At 57.1% G+C, this 18137-nt stretch overlaps 1 protein-coding gene across 1 annotated transcript in view; it reads left to right on the top strand.

Moving 5' to 3' along the window:
- IL2RG (interleukin 2 receptor subunit gamma) overlaps positions 1–17864 on the top strand; it is a 35380-nt gene extending 17516 nt beyond the window's left edge. The window contains exons 3-9 of the mRNA XM_084638242.1: positions 8347–8452; positions 9461–9645; positions 11618–11760; positions 12486–12648; positions 15614–15719; positions 16058–16142; positions 17208–17864. Of these exons, the coding sequence (XP_084494368.1) occupies positions 8347–8452; positions 9461–9645; positions 11618–11760; positions 12486–12648; positions 15614–15719; positions 16058–16142; positions 17208–17423 (1004 nt within the window). The 3' untranslated portion in view covers positions 17424–17864. The remainder of the gene's footprint in view (positions 1–8346; positions 8453–9460; positions 9646–11617; positions 11761–12485; positions 12649–15613; positions 15720–16057; positions 16143–17207) is intronic.
- The last annotated feature ends 273 nt before the right edge of the window (positions 17865–18137 follow it).

The following is an 18137-nucleotide window of genomic DNA, read 5'->3' as shown; positions in this document are numbered from 1 at the left end:
CAGGAGCTGGCGCTTGGTCGAGAGTTGAAAGCCACACCACATTTATACGATCATTGCAACCATTTCCACCTTTGCTACAGACCAAGCCCCGGGAGATGACCAGTCCCAGCATGCAGTGACCCTGGTGGGGCTAGGCAACAGCGACAGATGCAGATTGGGAGAGGCCCAAGCCATGCTGCTGCCTTGGGCCAGTGAGCGAAGTCTGGGCCCATCGATCCATTCAGCAGCTCTGCTCTTCTCAGGCTGGTTCCTAAGGGTGTGTCCACCCTGCAGCTGGGAGCGAGCCCAAGCAGCCGGACACACACTAGCTCTGCTTGATCTAGCATGTGAAAAATAGCAACGTGCACATGGCAGCATGGTCTGGGACCTGGAGTCAGGCAGCCTTGGACTCAGCTAGCTGGCCTGAGCCACTGCCTGCACCACCACAGCCAGAGCGATTTTAATTTTAGCTCCCACAAAGCTAACCTCAGAGGTTTCCCTCTGTCCCTGAGTAATCATCTAAGGCCCCCTTGGGAGGCTCACTCATACCCCCAGCTCAGCTTCAGCCCACAAGTCTTTGCACCATGGGCATCATAGGATCATAGAATATCAGGGTTGGAAGGGACCTCAGGAGGTCATCTAGTCCAACCCCCTGCTCAAAGCAGGACCAATCCCCAATTAAATCATCCCAGGCAGGGCTTTGTCAAGCCTGACCTTAAAAACTTCTAAGGAAGGAGATTCCACCACCTCCCTAGGCAACGCATTCCAGTGTTTCACCACCCTCCTAGTGAAAAAGTTTTTCCTAATATCCAACCTAAACCTCCCCCACTGCAACTTGAGACCATTACTCCTTGTTCTGTCCTCTACTACCACTGAGAACAGTCTAGAACCATCCTCTCTGGAACCACCTCTCAGATAGTTGAAAGCAGCTATCAAATCCCCCCTCATTCTTCTCTTCTGCAGACTAAACAATCCCAATTCCCTCAGCCTCTCCTCATAAGTCATGTGTTCCAGACCCCTAATCATTTTTGTTGCCCTTCGCTGGACTCTCTCCCATTTATCCACATCCTTCTTGTAGTGTGGGGCCCAAACCTGGACACAGTACTCCAGATGAGGCCTCACCAGTGTTGAATAGAGGGGAACGATCACCTCCCTCGATCTGCTCGCTATGCCCCTACTTATACATCCCAAAATGCCATTGGCCTTCTTGGCAACAAGGGCACACTGCTGACTCATATCCAGTTTCTCGTCCACTGTCACCCCTAGGTCCTTTTCTGCAGAACTGCTGCCTAGCCATTCGGTCCCTAGTCTGTAGCTGTGCATTGGGTTCTTCCATCCTAAGTGCAGGACCCTGCATTTATCCTTATTGAACCTCATCAGATTTCTTTTGGCCCAATCCTCTAATTTGTCTAGGTCCCTCTGTATCCTATCCCTGCCCTCCAGCGTATCTACCACTCCTCCTAGTTTAGTATCATCTGCAAATTTGCTGAGAGTGCAATCCACACCATCCTCCAGATCATTTATGAAGATATTGAACAAAACCGGCCCCAGGACCGACCCCTGGGGCACTCCACTTGACACCGGCTGCCAACTAGACATGGAGCCATTGATCACTACCCGTTGAGCCCGACAATCTAGCCAACTTTCTACCCACCTTATAGTGCATTCATCCAGCCCATACTTCTTTAACTTGCTGACAAGAATACTGTGGGAGACCGTGTCAAAAGCTTTGCTAAAGTCAAGAAACAATACATCCACTGCTTTCCCTTCATCCACAGAGCCAGTTATCTCATCATAGAAGGCGATTAGATTAGTCAGGCATGACCTTCCCTTGGTGAATCCATGCTGGCTGTTCCTGATCACTTTCCTCTCATGTAAGTGCTTCAGGATTGATTCTTTGAGGACCTGCTCCATGATTTTTCCAGGGACTGAGGTGAGGCTGACTGGCCTGTAGTTCCCAGGATCCTCCTCCTTCCCTTTTTTAAAGATTGGCACTAGATTAGCCTTTTTCCAGTCATCTGGGACTTCCCCCGTTCGCCACGAGTTTTCAAAGATAATGGCCAATGGCTCTGCAATCACAGCCGCCAATTCCTTTAGCACTCTCGGATGCAACTCGTCCGGCCCCATGGACTTGTGCACGTCCAGCTTTTCTAAATAGTCCCTAACCACCTCTTTCTCCACAGAGGGCTGGCCATCTACTCACCATGTTGTGATGCCCAGCGCAGCAGTCTGGGAGCTGACCTTGTTAGTGAAGACAGAGGCAAAAAAAGCATTGAGTACATTAGCTTTTTCCATATCCTCTGTCACTAGGTTGCCTCCCTCATTCATTAAGGGACCCACACTTTCTTTGGCTTTTTTCTTGTTGCCAACATACCTGAAGTAGGGGCATAGCGAGCAGATCGAGGGATGTGATCGTCCCCCTCTATTCGACATTGGTGAGGCCTCATCTGGAGTACTGAGTCCAGTTTTGGGCCCCACACTACAAGAAGGATGTGGATAAATTGGAGAGAGTCCAGTGAAGGGCAACAAAAATGATTAGGGGTCTGGAACACATGACTTATGAGGAGAGGCTGAGGGAACTGGGATTGTTTAGTCTGCAGAAGAGAAGAATGAGGGGGGATTTGATAGCTGCTTTCAACTATCTGAGAGGTGGTTCCAGAGAGGATGGTTCTAGACTATTCTCAGTGGTAGAAGAGGACAGGACAAGGAGTAATGGTCTCAAGTTGCAGTGGGGGAGGTTTAGGTTGGATATTAGGAAAAACTTTTTCACTAGGAGGGTGGTGAAACACTGGAATGCGTTACCTAGGGAGGTGGTAGAATCTCCTTCCTTAGAAGTTTTTAAGGTCAGTCTTGACAAAGCCCTGGCTGGGATGATTTAATTGGGGATTGGTCCTGCTTTGAGCAGGGGGTTGGACTAGATGACCTCCTGAGGTCCCTTCCAACCCTGATATTCTATGATTCTATGATTCTCTTTTGCTGCTTGTCCAGCCAGGCAAGGGCTGCCAGTCCAGGGGCTGGGATTGCTGGAGCCTTGGCAGAGCCTTCTACAGCTCCCCTTGCTGTTTCACCAGCCACTGCCGGGTCCCCTCCATGGTCCAGGCTGCCAAACTCCCCCACTGGCTATGGATCCTAGCCAAACCTCCAAGTGGGAGGGGGATGGGGTGTCCCACTCCTGTCTCTTGTCACCGCTCAGAGACCTTCTTCTGGCCAAGCATCTCATGGTTTATTTCACCATGTTCTCCTCCCCAACTGCACAAAGTCATGCTGCTCTGTATGTACAATATCATACGATCATTAGCTCTTTCAGCCAAGGATGGGGGATGGTATTTTCCCTGGGGGAAGATCGCACCTGAGTCTGACTGAAAAGCCTGCTTCTCTCTGTCCCCCTGTGCAAGTCTTCCTGTGCCTTTTCTAGGCTTGGTTAATTGGCTAATTAGCCTGTGGGGCTCTCCTCAGCCCATCCCAATCCACTAATTAGCACAGCCCTTTTAACCAGGGATACTCCAGAGCAACTACTTGTAGTGAGCAGCGTGCTGCATCAGTTGTATGGCTCCTCTCATCCCCTAGCAGCTATTGGTGTGTAAAATAATGCAAGAATGGCTACACATAGCCCACTGCTTCACCCATATAGGGCATGGCTCTCTCTCCCAGCTATCAGAGTAACAGCCGTGTTAGTCTGTATTCGCAAAAAGAAAAGGAGGACTTGTGGCACCTTAGAGACTAACCAATTTATTTGAATATAAGCTTTTGTGAGCTACAGCTCACTTCGTCGGATGCATGCCGTGGAAACTGCAGCAGACTTTATTTATGCACAGAGAATATGAAAAAATACCTCCTCCCACCCCACTGTCCAGCTGGTAATAGCTTATCTAAAGTGATCATCAGGTGGGCCATTTCCAGCACAAATCCAGGTTTTCTCACCCTCCACCCCCCCACACAAATTCACTCTCCTGCTGGTGATAGCCCATCCAAAGTGACAACTCTTTACACAATGTGCATGATAATAAAGATGGGCCATTTCCTGCACAAATCCAGGTTCTCTCACCCCCTCACCCCCCTCCCAAAAACCACACACACAAACTCACTATCCTGCTGCTAATAGCTCATCCAAAGTGACCATTCTCCCTACAATGTGCATAATTAAGGTGGGCCATTTCCAGCACAAATCCAGGTTTTCTCACATCCCCCCCACCCCCATACACACACAAACTCACTCTCCTGTTGTCACTTTGGATGGGCTATCACCAGCAGGAGAGTGAATTTGTGGGGGGGGGTGGAGGGTGAGAAAACCTGGATTTGTGCTGGAAATGGCCCACCTGATGATCACTTTAGATAAGCTATTACCAGCTGGACAGTGGGGTGGGAGGAGGTATTTTTTCATATTCTCTGTGTATATATAAAGTCTGCTACAGTTTCCACGGCATGCATCCGATGAAGTGAGCTGTAGCTCACGAAAGCTCATGCTCAAATAAATTGGTTAGTCTCTAAGGTGCCACAAGTACTCCTTTTCTTTCTCCCAGCTATGGGCCTGACCTAAGGGGACATGGCATGCAGGACAGCTACCCCTCCTGCTCTTAAAGCAGTGGCTCTCAACCTTCCCAGACTGCTGTGCCCCTCTCAGGAGTCAGATCTGTTTTGTGTACCCCAAATTTCACCTCACTTAAAAACTACTAGCTTATAAAATCAGACATAAATTACCAAGTGTCACAGCACAGTATTACTGAAAGATTGCTGCTTTCTCGCTTTTACCCTACAATTATAAAATACATCAACTGGGATATAAATCTTGTGCTTACATTTCAGTGTGTAGCATAGAGCAGTACAAACAGGTCATTGTGTGAAATGTTAGTTTGTACTGACTTCGTTAGGGCTTTTTCTATGGTAAAACTAGGCAATGGTGTAGCTGAGTTGATGTACCCCCGGCAGAGCTCTGTGTACCCTGGTTGAGACCCCCTGCCATAAGGGATGTACTGTGTCCTGTAGCCCAGGAGAAGCCTCCGAAGCATTGACCAGTAGCCCCACAGAGCCCAGCCCTGAGGCACACCCAGGAGTCTGTCCACAGAGGCTGAAATGCAGCCGTCGCACTCCCTGTAGGCCCTTCCCTGGGTGGCTGGGTCGCTCTGACAAGGTTAGGCCCAGAAGCCCCAGCTCAGGGGCATGGCCCACTTTGCTGCCCTGGTTTCTCTTTGCTGACTGACCACAGCCACCCAGAGCCGGGCATGGCCCTCCTGAGCCTGCGTCCTGCGGCTGCTTACAAAGTGATGCTCACCACAGCCCTGCCTGCAGGCTCAGCAGGGGCTTTCCAGGCCCCAGCTCCCCTACTGCCGAGTGTCATCCACAGACCCAGGGTTCAGCTGGGTTCAGCCAGAGCCTGGCAGGAAAGGGCCATTCAAGCTGCTGGGCGCTCGGCCCGGGGGGGTGGCACTGCCTCTGCCATTGGGTTTGTAAAGGAGGAGGAACCAGTGGAAAGTTTCAGCAGATGGGAGCAGGAGGCAAAGCAGGGAGGGGAAGAAGCAGCAGGGTGAGGGATTTAACAGCTGTATTTACCCGTCACTGGAGAACCGGTTCTTCCCAGGCTGGGCACAGCACCCTCTGCTGACGTGACCCAGCATCCATGTGGCCCCATAGCAGTGGGGAGGGGGCCAGCATGGAGCTTTCAGGCTACAAGACATGTTAGTAAACAGCGACATTCCGAGCCTTGGTCACGTGGATGGAAGCCACGGGGATGTGTGCTGTGCAGGGCTGTGCAGTGGGTTCCTGGGGGCGGGGAGGTGTTACCCTACAGACAATTCCATCGAGTAACGAGCTCTCGCTGCACAGGTACTAACCGGCAGCGGCAAAAGGCCAGGTCACAGTGAAACAGCATAATGCCCTGGGGATTCTCCAGCACAGCCTCTCTCCCGGATCCCTGCCCAGCCATACCACCTCCTCATGGGCCCAGGAGCCATGGCAGGCAAGGCAGAGCCTTAGGCACATGCCACAAGGAGCCCAATAGCCCCACCCCAAGCCTTGGAGTGGCAGCAGGTTTTGGAATTCACCCCCCTTGGAGCTGTCGGTGCAGGCTCTTTGCAGACTCAGGCACGAGTCAGTTACACTCCAGTTACATGTTCAAGCTTTTCTTTACATCCGGGGGGCTAGCAACAAAGTTTGTTTTTTAAATGAAAGCTGAGATTCTGGTCTCGTCAAATGACACCAGGAGCTGGGCCCGTGACTTGGGCTTTTAGTGCCTCCGCCTTAGTCTGGCCCTGCCTGGGGCAAGCCAGGCTGCTGGGCTGAGGAGACTCCTTGCCTCTGCCCTTGGTGTTTTGCAGTGAGCACCGTAACACCTGGCCCATTGCTGCCCTTCTCCCTCCTTGGCCGGGGAGTTGCTGCACTGCTGCTGGCCCACACAGCCCACCAACTTGTGCGTGAAGGGCTCTGGGAGAGCAAGAGACGCAGCAGGCCCTTCCACATATGTATGCCCTGGGCCAGTGACTCCCCAGACAAGCAGGCTAACCCCACCTTACTGAGGGCAGGCAGAGGCAGGACCAGGCCACAGGGCCAGGACAGGGTGCCGAGAAGGAGAGCAGCCAGTGGACCAGGGCTTTCATTCCAAAGCAAATGAGCCATATGCAGTCCAGGCGGAGGGGAGGTTGCTGCTTACAATCTGGTGTGTTTCTGCTGTGCGGTGTCCTGCTTTTAGGTTTCTCAGACCCGCTTGCCCTTCCCACCAGGGACTGTGTGTGCTGGGTTATTTCTTCTTGTAAAACCATTGTTCTCCTGGTCTGGGGAGGTTGGAACTAGTTCAGACCTGGCTGTGCTCTGACGTGGCCCACAGCCAGTGCCCCATTCACAAGACAAGCCATTTCTGAGAATCTCTTTTTTGCAACCAAAACATTTCTCATTTCCTTTTCTCTCTAAACTCAAAATGTGTCACAGAGCTTTGGCTCGAACCTGCCCCAAGAGTTTTCCAAGGTAGGTGAAGTTGGGGGATCTCAGTGCTATTGACCTGTTTTTGTAATCTGTCCAATTGTCTGAAAGCAGAACCCCAACTCTGGTCATCTCAAATCCAGCCACACCCTCTGCCATCTCCATCTCTCAAACACCAGATCATCTCAAACTGCCCCATCACTCAGACACTTGGGCACGAAGTCCTCAGCCCCCAGAAAACTCCAACCAGTGCCAAATGCTGCAGTGTGTCTCAGCAACATGGGCTATCAGGAGCATGTCACACCTGTCCTCCTCTCCCTGTGTTGGCTTCCCATAGAACATAGAGTTGAGTTCAAGATCTTTGACCAGATCTTCACTGTGCTCAAAGCCCTGGGTGCAGGATATCTAAAGTTCCAGGAGCCAAAAGTTCTGGGCCATGGGCTGGTTGGCAGCTCTGCTCTTCTGATGCAGGAGAACTGTTCACCACCAGAATAAAGTCCCTGTTTGTGGCATGAACTCCCCCAGGAACTAAAAGCTAGCACTGACCTCACCAAATTCTGTTCCGAGTGCCTGGCACACTTCCCCAGCCTGCCTTTGTTAGTACAGACCCAGAGCACCATGCATGTGTCAACTGATGCTTTTTTTTCTTTCTTTCTCCAAATCCCTACGCAATTTCCTGCTAAGAGTGAAAGGGATAAAGAACACGCCCCATGCAGCAGATGTCAGTTAAATGACTTCATGCACCGGAAGGCAGAGGAGGAGGGCAGGATAAGAACCTGAAGAGAACGGAAAGCTTTACAGCTCTGATATGGGGGCCTCAGATGGGAAATCAAGAAAGCCCAAACTGAGCAGGGGTCCCCAATCTTCTGCACCGTTCCAGCATCTTAGACTGATCCCAGATAGCAAAATGCTAAGTACAGGTGTGAACTGGCTCACGATAACTGCTCATCATTGAAAAACTCCTTACACAATGTTCTTCCAATTTAACTTATTCCTACAAATGCACCAACACCTACAAACCCAGACAAGTTTGGCATTTCTATCTTCAGTCATTGGCATTATCCAAGCACAATGTATGGGAGAGAGGGCATTCTGGATGCACACATAACCCCAAAGCAGTGAGCCAATTTAGCTGAAAAATTAACATAAATCCTCTTCTGTGGGTTATAAAGGCAGGGACTTGAGCCTCCTTTGTAGCACATGCTCCCCACATGCCTAGACCAGAGAATGTATGTACATGCTGCAGTCTGAAACCCCCACCGCGCCTCAGGAATCCTCCCTGGTGGGTCAGCCGTTCGCATGCTCCCCTCACACAGCGCTGGCTTTGCGATGCACTTCTTTTAAAGTGTGGGCTAGTGGGCAGAGCAGGGATTGGGAGTCAGGGCTCCTGGGGTTAGTCCTGATTCTGCAGCTGAATTGAGCAGGTCACTCAATCACAAAATGTGCTTCCCCTGGTAGGCGTGGAGTGCATAGTCTTCAACGATCAGTACCTGACCTGTATGTGGGGCAGCAAAGCGACACTGACAGCCAATTACTCGCTCTATTACTGGTACATTCCCCCAAGGTAGGTGACTCTTCTTTGGGGCTGGGCTACTCTTACCTCGTCCTGTGGGTTGTGTTCCACGTTAGCATGACCCAAGCAGCCAAGTGCAAGGCCAGTAACCATCCTCCAGGAAGTGCGATGGGTTCCCCAGCAGTGCTCAAGTACCTTGTTATGCATTATGGGGCAGTCTTTGTGCCCAGCCTTAATGCAGAGCTGGAAGCAGTGGGAAAGTTTCCCACTCCTGCCACCAGTGAGGCTGGAGGTGGGGAGAGTGGCTCTGCCAGGCAGTCCTGTGGCACTAGAGCACAAGAGGGAGTGGCTGAGACGGGGCCTGTAGGCAAGAGGGCACGCTGCGGGCGGTGCCCGCGGGCTGGGGGGAGTGAAGAGCAGAGCTCTCCTGCTCTTGGCACTTCCCGCAGAGTCCCTGATCCCACCAGGGAGGGTCCCTAAGAGCCAGACTCTGAGGCTCAGGGAGCTAGGGCACTGCCGCAGCAGAACCCCTAAGAGGCCAGCCTGGCAGCTTCGGGAACCCTGGAGAGTGCTTGTTTCATGCCATCCCAGGACTGAGCCCTCCCTGCCTGACACGCAGGGCCATGCTGCTAACGGCACCCAATGGGGAACAGGCTTCTCTTATGGGCACTTCATGTCTTCTGTGACACCACCCTTGGAGCCCCAAGTACCTGGAAAGGCTGGGGTCTGCACCTCAGCCTAGCCTCCAGTCTAAATAGAGCCAGTGAATTCCCCATTGGGTGACACAGAATCGCACCAGTGCCTGTCTAACAGCGCCAAACCTGCTCCTCAGCCCCAGAACCAAGCCCAGAGCAGAAGGTGCATTCAGAGCCCTCCCCAGGCACACGGAAATCCTGAGAGAAGAGGTGCATTGCACCCAGCACAAGGGCTGGGGGCTGGAGTGCACAGCAGAGATCATTCAAAAAGCAGAGCTGAGGGCAGCATCCAAGGACCCCAGCTTTGCAGTTTTCTGCTGTCCTTGATTTCTGAGCTCTCCCCGTAACCCGCTCTGTGCCTTAGGAGTGAAAATCACATGCCAGTTGAGGAATGCAAGCACTACCTCCAGGAGGAGGGCATCAACACGGGCTGCTGGTTCAACCACAGTGAGATTATCCAGTTCCGCCCCTTCTACATCCACGTCAACGCCAGCCATGGGGGCAGGAGCCTCATCATCCCCACCAAAGGCATGAAGCTGCAGGACCTAGGTATGGAAGAGCACAGCTCCGACTGCACCAGCGAGCTGACACCCATGGTCCATGCTGGTGCAGAAGCTCCATACAGGACACTTCCTCCCCCACTCTATGGTCCCAGCCCAGCAGCCACGGTACATCAGGAATAGGTGAAGGGAGGCTGTCACTATCGGCCACACACTCCTTGGGGGCCAGTGGGATGACAGGGAGGAGAGAAATAACAGGTTTGCGTTATTCCAAAAATTCTTGCTTCATTAGGAGGCACTGTTGTCCCTCAGTCCCAATGGCATCTCCTGGGTCAAGTCATATTTGATGATTACGGAGCAGCAGCTGTTTCTCAGCAAAGGAGAAGGGTTCACATTATAAACTCGGGTTCCACTCCCTTGCCCAACTTCCCCACAAAGATGCCAGTGCCCTGAGGTTTCACACGCCCCCTCTCAACCCAGGGTGCCAGAGACCCAGGTGGGGTGAGAGACACAGGAACTGGCCAGCCCCCTCCCCGTTCTGATGCCTGAGGACTTTACAAAGATGTTGAATTAGGGTACGGAAAGTGGGCTGTTGTTGAGTGTCAGCACCACTCACTGAAATGTCCTGGTGCCCTGAAAGGGCCAGCATCAGCTGGAACTTTGGGAAATAGACTAGTTAGAGACAGCGGTTTTCCGATCGAGCCCCTCTGAATCCCATCACCTGGCACTTCTAAATGTTCCCTGGAAAAGAACCAGTGAGGGCTTGTAATGGGTCTTCTACTCTCTGCTGGGGTGCCCCCTTGTGGCTGCACCCAGAGATTAGCTCTGCCGGATCTGATGCCCCCTTCCTTTGGTCACTCACACCACAGCCCCTCTTGCTCTCTGGAGTCGTAGTGCTTCCTCTTCGTGGCTTGGCCCTCCAGCCAGGTCACTACAGTTTGCCCTTCCAGGGTAACGAAGGCACACTGGGCCAGCTGTCTGGGTGCCATTCCAGGCAGTCTTCCCAGTTCAAGATTGTGCCACTAAGTAGTTAGTAGGGGACCCTACAATCAGTAGCCACGGTCTGCATCATCTCTACCCGTGCTGCCATATCCCTGGGCCTTGTCCCACTCTGCCCTCCACAGGCTTCCTTCTCCACCAGCCCTCGGGGTAACCCTGTCCCTCAGGGTCAGGTTCCCAGGCTTCTGCTCCCCACACCAGGTTTCCTCCTCTCCTCACTAGGCCCAGAGAGTGGCTACAGCCCCTTTGGCTCTCATGTCCGAGCTTTATACCAGCCCCTGCTCACTCTGCCAGATGGGATCCACCGTCAATCAGTACTCGGCAGCCAAGCCTCAGTCTCCCTTCCCCAAGGTGCAGCCTCCCATGTTAATTAGCTCCTTCTGAGCTCGTGTAGCCCTGCAGGGCTGGTGTGGGGTGAACCAAGGGCACCGGAGCTCTCCCAAAAGTGGGGGCCCCCCGCCCCTCCCCCTGAGGCCCCACCCCTGGGGTGGGCCAAGAGCAGCCCCTGTCCACCTCCTATGCCCCCCGCTCAGGGCAGGTGGAGGGACCCAGGCTCCCCACAGCTGCCCACGTGGCTCTCCCCAACCCGGCTCTGGCGGTGGCAGCCTGGCCATGGTAAAAGCTGTGCGGTCAGTTGTGAGACCCTCCACCTGCTCTGGGCGGGGGAACCGGGGGGCAGGGACATGGCCCGGGGGCAGTTCTCAGCCTCCTCGCTCCCAGGCCGGTGTCTCCCTGCGCAGGCCCCATCTTGAGAGGAATTCACCTCAGTGCACCTAGGCCTCATCTGCCCTGGCGGGGGTGAAGAGCACCTGTTGACTACAACCATACAAGTGAAGTGGCTCCCTGTCCAGGGCATGGGGCATCCCAACTGCCCCCTCCACCCCCTTCCCGGGATCTGGGACTCTGGGGCTGGGGCAGCAGGAATGGAGCGGGACTGGCCGGCACTGCAGGAGCACCTAGCCCCGGTCCACCTCCAGCATGCTGGGACGCCCCCGAGCCAGAGTACTGTCTGTCTGTTGCAGTGAAACCCGCTCCACCTGTGAACCTGACCATCCAGAACATAAGCAATAACCAGCTGCAGCTGACCTGGGACTCCATGTACCTCAAGCCCCTCTGCTTGGAATATGCTGTCAAATACAAAAGCAACCAGGACACCAGCTGGACGGTAATGGCAACCAGCAGCCTGGCCCTCCTGTGGCCACCCAAGGCAGGGGCAGCTCAGAGGGGGGCCCCAAGGGCCACAGCCTGTCATCCGCTGTGTCCTTTACCCCAGGGCTCACATTCACTGGTCCCCTGCCCTTCCCAATCCCCCATGTGCTAAGGGCCATGCCAGCCTGGGGCTAAGGTGCTGCCGCTTCACTGCACCTCAGGATTCTTCTGGCTTTAAAGCACCCTTCACGTGAGCCAAATGCCCCATCTCAGGCTGCAGGCCCCAGCCCATTCTCCTCCTACCCACCACTAACACGTTCTCTCTGGGAGCCCCTCAGCCACCTGGAAGCACAGCGCTGCCCGAGGGCCAGCTGAGAGCCCCCTAAGTCACACATGACCTGGGGAGCAGCACAGTCCCTGCAAGGCTCCGGGTGCTGGGACTTATAGGCAGAACGAGGTTCCTTGTGCCCTTGCTGTGCCTATAGCTGGCTGAAACCAGGCGCACTGGGGAATGGGCATGAGCCCATGCCAAGCAGGGGACAGGGGTTGAGCCTGTAGTTTGTGGACATGGAAAGGGGAGGGAGACTGTAGCAGGGCTGAGCTCCATTCTCCACTCACGTGTGGCGAGCCCAGCCTTGAGGAAGCCAGGCCACATTTCACAGCAGGCACTCAGAGCATCTCCTTGTGTGCCAAGCTGCCCACGCTGTCTCACGTGCACGGGACCTTCTGTCTCTGCCCCAGGAGCACTTGGTCAGTGGCAAGATCTTCTCCTTCCCTAGCGTGGACTACGAGAAGTATTACACCTTCTATGTGAAAAGCAAGATCAATCAGTACTGCGGCACCACCCAGCTCTGGAGCGAGTGGAGTGTCCCAGTGTTCTGGGGCAACAATGCAACAGACCAGGGTAGGTGACGCCCCTCGCGGCCAGGGTTTCCCAGCTGGTCCCTGGCCCTGGGTTGTTGCTAAGGGGCATCCTTGACCCAACAAGAGAGAAGATATTAATTATTATTATTATTTGTAGTTGCATAGTGCATAAGCACCGACTCCATGGGCCCACAGCTGTCCCAATATTCAGGTGGGGAGGTGAGGCGGGAGGGCGAGCGGGGTGAGGAGGTGAACGGGGAGGCGAGCAGCAGGCGGACAGGCAGGAAGGGGGTGAGGAGGCGGGCAGACGGGGGCGGGATGCGCGCTGGGCGGACAGCAAGGAGACCAGTGGGGAGGCGAGTGGGAGGCTGATTTGTCCCGGACCCACACCCCCCTAGGGACAGCCCTGCTAGTGCCGACAGGAGAACCCCTCCGTCTGCGTAGACAGCAGGGCAGCGGCAGCGTTTCAAGCAGAGCCAAGCGCCGAGACAGCCTTGGGCAGCACGGCAGGCCGCCAGCCAACCTTGCCGAGGTATCTGTAGGCATCCCGGGAAAGGGATCTGTAAGGGGATAAGGCTGGAGCTTTGCAGCTGTTTCTGGGGAGGCCCTGCCGAGCAAGAGGGGCTGCCAGGGGGAAGCGCCAAAGGGCTTGGTTGTAAATGTGACAAGTGGACAATGGAGGCTGGCCTCACAAGCCGGTGGCACCAGCATCGGTGGCTTGATAGCAAATGAGAGGAGAGTAGGGTTGCCAACTTTCTAAGCGCACAAAAAGCCTAACACCCCTTCCCCATGGCCCCGCCCCTTCCCTCCCCCAGGCCCCACCTCTGTCCCACCCCCGCCTGCCAACCCCGGGAGAATGACAAGGGCCCAGGGGCCCCCGGCCACCATCACCACCGGCAGTGCAGTGGGGCTAAGGAGGCTTCCTGCCCGCCCTCGCTCCACACCTCTCCCGGAAGAGGCTGGCATGTCCCTGGGGCCCCGGGGAGGGGGGAGTGTCTCCGTGCGCTGCCCCTGCCCTGAACGCCGACTCCACAGCTCCCATTGGCCAGGAACTGCAGCCAATGGGAGCTGCAGGGGCAGTGCCTGTGAGCAGCGGTGCACGGAGACACCCCCCCCCCCGGCCTCTCAGGCTAGAAGCCGCTGCCAGAGGGATGTGCAGGTCGCTCTCAGGAGCCACCTGAGGTAAGTGCCACCCCCCTCCTGCACCCCAACCCCCTGCCCCAGCCCAGAGCCCCTTCCTGTTCCCAAACTCCCTCCCGGAGCCTGCCCCACACACCCCCTCCTGCACCCCAACCCCCTGCCCCAGCCCAGAGCCCCTTCCCATACTCAAACTCCCTCCCGGAGCCTGCCCCACACACCCCCTCCTGCACCCCAACCCCCTGCCCCAGCCCAGAGCCCCTTCCTGTTCCCAAACTCCCTCCCGGAGCCTGCCCCACACACCCCCTCCTGCACCCCAACCCCCTGCCCCAGCCCAGAGCCCCTTCCCATACTCAAACTCCCTCCCGGAGCCTGCCCCCCACACCCCTTTCTGCACCCCAACCACCTGCCCCAGCCCAGAGCCCCCTCCTGTTCCCAAACTCCCTCCCGGAGCCTGCCCCCCACACCCCCTCCTGCACCCCAACCCCCTGCCCCAGCCCAGAGCCCCTTCCCATACTCAAACTCCCTCCCGGAGCCTGCCCCACACACCCCCTCCTGTACCCCAACCACCTGCCCCAGCCCAGAGCCTGCACCCAGCACCCAGCCTCCCTCCTGGAGCCTGCCCCCCACATCTCCTCCTGCACCCCAACCCCCTGCCCCAGCCCAGAGCCCGCACCCAAACTCCCTCCTGGAGCCTGCACCCAACCCACATCCAAACTCCCTCCCAGAGCCTTAGCAGGTGTGTTGGGGGGGTGGGACTTGGAGCCATTGGGCACCACCAAAAATTATACAAACCTGCCATCCCTGCAGGAGATGGGGCGTGATGGCTCTGGGTGGGCCAGAAATGAGGGAATTGGGGTGCAGGAGGAGGCTCCGGGTTGGGGCAGGAGGTTGGGGTGCGGGGGGGTGAGGGCTCCAGCTGGGGGTGCGGGCTCTGGGGTGAGGCCAAGGATGAGGGGGTTGGGGTGAAGGGGGCTGGGGCAGGGGTTGGGGTGTTACGGGGTGCAGGAGAGGGTTCGGGGTCCTGGTGACACTTACTGTGGCTCCCAGGAAGCGGCTGCCAGGTCCCTGCGGCCCCTAAGTACATGGAAGGCCAGGGAGGCTCCGCGCCCTGCCCTCACACCCACAGGCGTCGCCCCCGCAGCTCCCACTGATTGTGGTTCCCAGCCACTGGGAGCTGCGGAGCAGCCACTTGCGGGAGGGGCAGTGTGGGGAGCCTCCCTGTGCCTAGGGGCTGCTTCCAGGAGCCACATGGAGCCAGGGCAGGTAGGAAGCCTGCCTTAGCCCTGGGCCCCTGCTGTGCCGCCATCTGGGCTTTTAAGGGCATGTGCCGATCAGAGCCACCAGGAGCCCTTTTTGACCAGGTGTTCCAGTTGAAAACCGGACGCCTGGCAACCCTAGACAACAGGCAGGCGGAGAGGGACTTGAAAGGAGACAGGCAGTGATTTGCCGCGCTAGAGAAGGGGGAGCCCGAGGCGAGATGTAGAGAAGGGGGTGACGTGGCCAAAGCAACAGGTTAGGAAAACGCTCTGCAGCTGCATTCTGAATGGATCTGAGCGAGGCAGGACGACAGAGGGAGGGAAGTTGCAGGGATCAGGGCATGAGGCCATGGGGGCCTGGCTGGGAGGTGTGGCGGGGGGTGGATAGGATGGCTATCTCCCGGAGAAGTTACACAGAAAGAATCAGTAAGATTCGGACACAGCCTGAGGTTGAGACAAGTGCTCATTTCTGCCCACATTCCCAGCTGTGTGGGGTTCCTGCCTGCTCCCAGACAGGAACAGCCCCATGGCCTCTTGGCGCCCGCCCCCCCTACAGTCGGACCACACTGGTGGTGTGTCGGCAACACCCGCTGTGCACCTCCCCTGCAGGCACGGCCGAGGAGCAGGCACCATGGTTCTGGATTCACGTGGTTCTCCCCATTGCCTCTTTGATGCTCTTCCTAGTCCTTGTCATTTTGCTGATTCGAATGGAAAGGTGAGTGTCCCGCTGCTTCCCCAATAGCCCCCAACCCCTGTGCACAGGTATGGAGAGAAGCCAAGCCTGCTGCTAGCGCATGGTGCAGGCTGCTGGGGCTCAGAGCAGAGCGGTGACCCAGACCTGGATGAGTCCCAACGCTGGGTCAGCTCTGTGGGCGGGAGAGAGGGTGGGAGCAGGGTTGGGCCAGGAGGACCCACCCGGGGAACAGGGCAGGAGGGCCGAGTCAGAGGACACCAACCGGTGCCTGGCTGAGGAGGGCCCTGGGGCCCATGTGTCTACAGCCAGGCTCCAGGAGCTGCCCTTCCTCACTAAACAAGTCCTTTCCCATTCTGCAGAGTCTGGGTCATTCTCATGCCCAGAATCCCCAACCCCAGCAAGAACTTCGAAGAGCTCTTCAACACCCACCAGGGCAACTTCCCGGTAAGAGTGCTCAGCTGGGGACGGAGGGGCCGACGGGCCGGGCTGGGGACGGAGGGGCCGACGGGCCAGGACGGGGACAGAGGGGCCGGGCCGGGGATGGATGGGCTACTGGGCCGGGCTGGGGACAGAGGGGCCGCCGGACGGGGCCGGGGACGGAGGGGCCAATGACCGGGCTGGGCCGGGAGGGGCTGATATGCCGGGCTGGGCCGGGGACCTGCTCCTTGGGATGGACAGACAGATAGGGCTCAGCCAGGCACCTACAGACGGGGCACCTGCTCCCTGGCGAGCTGGGACAGACACAGACAGACTGGCTGTTTCCCTCTAGCGATGGTTCAGCTCCCCTGGGGGAGCACACCTGAGGCTGCCCCGCGCTGCTGCCCGCAGTGTTAACCTAGAGCACGTATAAGAACGTGACACACTGACAGTCCCTGTGCCCGGGTCCTGGCCATCCAGCTGGCCCAGGGGAGTCAGCCTGGGCATATGCGCAGCCAGAGATGCCCCAACCTCAGGCCTGAATTTGGCCCAGAGACTCAGGGTCCACCTACACTGCAGAGGAAGAACCACGACTGCAAGTCTCAGAGGCCGGGTCACCTGACAGCGCGCGGGGCTCCCGCTGTGGAGCTAAGACCAGCCGTGTAGCTGCTCCGGCTCGGGCTCCGTAACCCAGTGAGTGGGGGCTCGAAGCCCAGGCTCCAGGCCAGGCAGGAACGGCTACACTGCTGGGCTTAGCCCCTAGTTGGAGCCCCACGCGCCCAGGCCAGTCGACCTGGCCTCAGACTCACCGTCGCAGGGTTTTTTGCAGTCTAGGCGAGCGCTAAGGTGCTGCACCCATCAGCCCGCCAGCCTGGTCCTGGCTCCCTGCAGGTGCCTCCAGCAGGAGCGTTAGGTGCTGCCTCGCCCCCGCTGGACAGGCACCGTGTGACCCTCAGCGCCAGCAGCCGCCCGCTCTGCCCTAGCCAGGGGAGAGGGGCCCCTCGGCTGGGCCATGGGGCAGCCCAGGAGTGGGCAGCAGGGGAGTGACTGCTACAGGGAGCCTCCTTTAACCTGCATTTCGCTCTCTTGGAGGAATGGGCCGGAGTCTCCAAGGACATCGTGGAGAGCTTTAAACCTAACTACAGTGAGAGCTTCTGCTACGTCAGCGAGCTGCCCCCCAAGGCGGGCAGCACGCCCCTCTGGGAGGGCCATGACAAGCTGAGGGCCCCCCCAGGGCGCTCCTCAGCCCCAGCCTCCAGCAGCAGCCCTGGGCTGAGCCTCTTCAAGAACAGCTACGTGGGAGTGTGACATTACCAGCAGGAGTTGGGATTGTCTGCTTCTAGCGCCTCTCTTCACACTGCACCCCCACCCTCCTTGCCCCGCCCCAATGCCTCCCCCATCCACCCCAGCACCCCTCCCCATCCACCCCAGCACCCCTTGCCCAGCGCCTCAAGCACTCCCCCCAGCCCCCGTCTGCAAGCATACACCTCTTTCCACATACACGACTCTCCCCTCAGCATTCTTTCAGTGCCCCCCCGGCATGCACTTTGCATCCCTGCCAGCCGCCATGCGGCTCACCAGCATAAGGCACCTGGCCGTGTGGCTGCTGTGCCCTGAACATTTGTCCTGCTGGGCCTTGCTGCCCCTACTGCTCCCCACGTTCTGCCTGGGCTGATCAGGGCCCTGGCGGAGGAGCTCTCTGGCTGGTGACTGTGCAGCAGATTTACAAATAAAAACAGTCTCACCCAAGAGTGTTTGTTCCTCTGGGCATTCTGTGCCTGCAAATCCCTCCCTGCCCCTGACGCAGCTGCTCCGCAGCCTCTCCCACGTCCCCTGGCTCTGACCCAGTGCCCATCGCTCCCAGTGAGGCTCCTTGCGGAGCTGGGACACGGGAGTCCCAGGAGTCACTTGCCCTGAGTGGGGGCTCCGCACTCATTCCCTTGCCTGCTGGAATCCATTGTGCGTCCCTCTGGCTGGGCCTGTTCCCCTGCATCTGACCTGTGGCCCTCTCCTCCTGGGCTG

Source organism: Lepidochelys olivacea (assembly GCF_965140295.1).
Source record: "Lepidochelys olivacea isolate rLepOli2 genome assembly, chromosome: 9".
In the NCBI taxonomy this organism is placed as follows: Eukaryota; Metazoa; Chordata; order Testudines; family Cheloniidae; genus Lepidochelys; species Lepidochelys olivacea.
Note: the sequence above shows the minus strand (reverse complement) of the source record. Positions and strands in the feature narration are given on the sequence as shown.